Below are 4,677 nucleotides of genomic sequence, written 5' to 3'. Positions count from 1 at the left end.
CACAGCTTTCTAATTGTGACAACTGGTTGGATATATGGGAGGGAAGCACAGGAACATTAAATATGGTGCACACACACAGTGATTTTGTGGGGACAGTCAGTGCAGATGCAGAGGTAACCGAGCCAGCCTGCACAAATCATTTGGGTTGGGAAAGACCTCTAAGATCATCTAGCCCGGCCACAAAGCTGTTCAGTCTTTTAATTTAAACAAAGAAGAGACCCTTAAGACACATTTAAACACATAAAACCCATTTTCTCCATGCCCATGTAGCAGATTCAAACCCACTCTACCTGAGCCTGTTATGCCAGCAGGAAGATCCACGAACCTTCCCGGAGCTCTCAGTCAGCTGAGACATCTCTGTCTCCCTGAGCCCACTGCCTGCCCTACAGTCACTAGAGAGAACCAGGTACTCCTAGGGCACAATTAATTGTATCCCAGCTTACTTGCCTCCCTTTTGGCAGCAGGAAGAGGGTTGGTTGATTGCTACAAAAACAGGAGTGAATGGAAGATCCATTGCCCATCCTTCCAGGACTCATTCCCGGGTGTCAGTGAGGGTGCTCAGGCCGTGCTAATCTCAAATCTGGCCCTTGATCCTGGCAATGACACCATGGCTGTGCTTAGAGCCAACCCCAAGCTCCTGTGAGCTTGTGCAGACAGGGCTGAACCCCAGGCACGTTGCTGAATGCACCTAAAATCTCCCCAAAATCTAAGCTGGCAGCAGCAGCAGCCCCCCAGCCTCACCTTTGCTCCAAACCTCAGCGTTGGAACAGGCCGGGAAGGGAAACTTCAGTGTGATTGCCATGGAGAAAAGGAAAAAAAAAAAAAAAAAGGAAAAATCAAGATGTACTTTGGCAGTTTTCCATGCCAGTTTTCCCATTTCCCTCCCTCGTGCACTTTCTGCAGGAGCAATCTGTCCTTTCCCTGAACGCTGAGCAATCCCAGCACTGAACTAATCAATATTAATAGCGATGGGCTTGGGAGGGGGGAGGAGGGGAGAGGAGAGGAGGGATTACCCTGACCTTTTTCAACTCACACTGCCTCAGACGGCCACCAAGCAGCTGAGGAGAGAGCAGCCAGACGGTAATGCCATGTGGTTTTAGTAGCTTTTCTTTTTTTTTTTTTTTTCTTTTGCATTTTTGTATTTTTTTTTTTCCTTGTGAATATTTACTTCTGTTGTCTCGGTGCAGATAGCAATGAAATCTGATTTTCTGCAGGAAGGAAAAAACATAATTATATCAGCCATCTCCGGGCCAAGCCTCGCCTTGACGGGAAACTCTACTGAAACGAGGGGAATAACGCCCAGGCTGGATTTTAAACCTGAATTTCTTATTAAAAAAAAAAAAAGAATTGGATTAGGGAAGTTTTGACAGGTGAAGGGTTGAATGCTGGTGTGCTTTGTGGATTTCTATTTATTATAATGGAGTATAATCAAACCCATGAGCTGTGACTGGGATATGGAGCGAGAGCAAACAAAGGGCTGAGGGAACCAGCCCTCTATTGTTACCCTGAAGTGTCCACAGCAGCTCAGGGCATGGATGTGCTCGGGACAGGGGGCTCAGAATTAAAGACAAATCCTATTAATTAAAAGAAAATCATAACTGAAGCTCTTTGTTCCTGTTGGATTTGGGGTTTATTGCAGAATTTTCTGGTTAGCAGCGTTTCTTAAAATAGAGGTTTACGTCAGGAGGCACCGTGGATTACTGGCAATTAATGCATTGTCTCTTCAATACTGAATATTCTTGTTGCCATGTGCAAAATAGGATTTTTAGTAATTTCATCTGAGAAATCTAGAGAAAATTCTATTTATGCCTTTCCTCTTTCGCTCTGAAAGAGCCAAGCCTTAGGGGAAAGGTCCCAGATCGAGGTGTTAGATTTGTGGGGGTTTTTTTTGAATAAACATTTCCGTGGTCTTTTCACATTTTTTTTTTTCTTTCGAGGAGAAAATGCTTTGCAGATGGCTGATATCACAGCACTAGCTAATGAAGCCATGGGTGTGTTTTCCCTTTCTTTGTCAGGACCCATCATGTCCGACAAACCAGATTTTGCAGAAATCGAAACGTTTGACAAGACCAAGCTGAAGAAGACAGAAACCAGAGAGAAAAACCCATTGCCCACTAAAGAGAGTAAGTGCTTCTGAGGCTATTTGAACTGGGAGTAGCAAGGACACAATCTGTATTGCAGTTCATATGCAAAATGAATACTAATCACAGGATTACAGGCTCAAACTCATCCCTGACTCTGAGTGGGGATAATACTGAGACTCGTAGTCTATGCTGGGCTTCCAAGGATCCCAGGAATTATAACCAACGGTGCATTTTGTATGAAAAGCCCCTTCTGGTGGGATTGCTCTTGCTTCTGCTAAAAGCAAGACCAGTGTCCCCGCTGGGTGCTGGTAACAGGATCAATCTGTTGGTAATTACCCTGTCACCAGCCCCTCTGGAGCACAGGGGGACCCTTGCCCATCCCTGGCAGCATCCCCAGAGAGTGCCTGGGCTCTGGATTTAATGTGCTAGCAGGCAGAGGAGCTGCCTCCCACTGGTACCTGCTGCCAGCCCTGGCCAGGAGACCTCCAGGCACCTTCTCTGGGAATGAGTCTGCAAGCAAACCCCATCATCATCACCCTCATCTGACAGGAAATCTTTAGCAAAGCACCCCCAAGCTTTGCTTGTGCAGGGTCTTCTCCCCCCACAGGCATTGTGCACAGGCAGCCAGCTGAGGCTGGGATTCACTGCTACTTCAGGGATGAAAGAGCATTTTGGACCAGATTTTGTGGGCAGCTTCCTCCAGAAGAGCACTGCTAACCCCTCTGGGAACCTGTGCTGACAGCCATGGAGATGCACTGTCCCTTGGCATACCTGGTTTTATCCCCCTGTTTTATTTTCCTTACCAGTGCTAAAGCTGTAAATACAAAGGGAGGTTTGCACATCAGGAACTGCCCCCTCCTAGCTATGCAGACATGGGAAGGAGATGGCATTTTCAGGGACACCAAAAAAAAGCAAGTGTGGATTTAACCATTCCCTGGCTTTAAGAATGACTGCAGAAATCTGTACCTTGTAGAACCACTATCACAGAGTCACAGAATGATTTGGGTTAGAGGGAACCTTAAAGATCATCCAGTTCCACCCCCTGCCATGGGCAGAGACACCTTCCACTAGCCCAGGTTGCTCCAAGCCCCATCCAACCTGGCCTTGGACACTTCCAGGGATGGAGCAGCCACAGCTTCTCTGGGCAACCTGTGCCAGGGCCTGCCCACCCTCCCAGGGAACAATTTCTCCCTAATATCCAATCTAACCCTGCCCTCTGCCAGTGGGAAGCCATTCCCTGTGTCCTGCCACTCCATCCCTTGTCCCCAGTCCCTCTCCAACTCTCCTGGAGCCCCTTTATGCCCTGGAAAGGGCTCTAAAGTCTCCCCTGAGCCTTCTCTCCTCCAGGATGAACACCCCCAGCTCTCCCAGCCTGTCTCCCTAGCAAAGCAAAGTTCATAAGCAGAAATGTTTATTGATGGTGGTTTTGTTTCCTCTGTTTTCCTGCCAGCTATTGAACAGGAAAAGCAAAGCGAAAGTACAGCCTGAGTGTGAAGTTGAAGATGTGACTGCTGCTTCTTCAGTGGGGTTTTGGCTTCTGAGTTGGGTTGTTGTTTTGTTTTGTCCTCCCCCCACCACTCCTTGTTTGTCTCCCATTTGTTTAAGGAAACGTTTGTTCATTTAATGTTCCCTGGAGAAGTTTGGTTTGTGTTTGTTGAAGAAGATACTGTGTGTTTGTGTTCTTAAAACTGTAATTCCAAGTTCTGTATCCACCCCATTACTTGCCAAAAAAAAAAAAGCAATTTGCATAGAAATTGTTTTCCTAAGCCTCACAATAAACAGGTTTCTTCTGATCAGCTGTCTTTGAGCCTTGCAGAAACGGGGTTTAAACTCCAGCTCTTCCTAGAATCCTTCCCACTGTGTTTCTATTTCCACGCTTACTTGGGACTGTGGTCAGGTTGGGAAGGGTTACCCCAGACACCCCCAGGTTCCTGGGCTGGCACACAGCCCCTCTCCATCAGCACATTCCTCTGTATCCTGCGGAATCCTGGAGCCCCAGGTGGCACCAACCCCCAGGAACCCCCCCAGTGCCTTCACAGCAGCTTGGAGACTTCACTCCCATTCCCTGTGTGGCTCAAATGAGGGTTTCATGGGAACCCTGAGGGACAAACTGTGTATGCTGGGAGCTCCTGTGCTTTTGAGCCCCCAGCCTGGCAGCAGCCATGGCTAAGATGTGAAATTAATGGCCTGCTTCAGTCCTGTCCAACAGCAGGTCAGAGGATGCAAGAACCCGCTTAGAAATTCCATGAAAAATTGATGGTTGGGCTGAGGAAATACTCAAATTAGCATCCCAGATGGAAAAAGGGCTGCAACACACCCTCCACAGATTTAGTGTTGCACTGATTTTCTGGGATGAGAGAGAGACCTTGAGCAGCACGAGGGCATAGGAGACAAACCTTCAAAGCAAGCAAGGACTCCCTAAATCTTCATTACTGGTGGTGCAATAACGTCCTCACTGGTCTGCAGAGGACTTGGCAAAAATAGATTCTGGTGCCAGCTCAGGGGACTCCCAGTTACATGGTATCACAGTATCTCTGGCATTAATTTCCAGTCATTTGAGAAAAACAAGTGCTTATTCTGGGCAGATAAACTG

The 4,677-nt window shown here is 47.5% G+C and overlaps 1 protein-coding gene across 1 annotated transcript; it reads left to right on the top strand.

Annotated features, from left to right (window-relative positions):
• Nucleotides 1-938: 938 nt before the first annotated feature.
• Nucleotides 939-3,877, top strand: LOC126638239 (thymosin beta-4-like). Its single transcript, XM_050311952.1, has 3 exons — nt 939-1,080; nt 2,016-2,123; nt 3,535-3,877. Exons 1-3 carry the CDS (start codon nt 969-971, stop codon nt 3,570-3,572), a joined length of 258 nt encoding a protein of 85 aa, XP_050167909.1. The 5' UTR covers nt 939-968; the 3' UTR covers nt 3,573-3,877.
• The last annotated feature ends 800 nt before the right edge of the window (nt 3,878-4,677 follow it).

The sequence above is a fragment of the Myiozetetes cayanensis genome, unplaced genomic scaffold (genome assembly GCF_022539395.1).
Source record: "Myiozetetes cayanensis isolate MyiCay16 unplaced genomic scaffold, myiCay2020 scf17, whole genome shotgun sequence".
Taxonomy (NCBI): Eukaryota; Metazoa; Chordata; class Aves; order Passeriformes; family Tyrannidae; genus Myiozetetes; species Myiozetetes cayanensis.
Note: the sequence above shows the minus strand (reverse complement) of the source record. Positions and strands in the feature narration are given on the sequence as shown.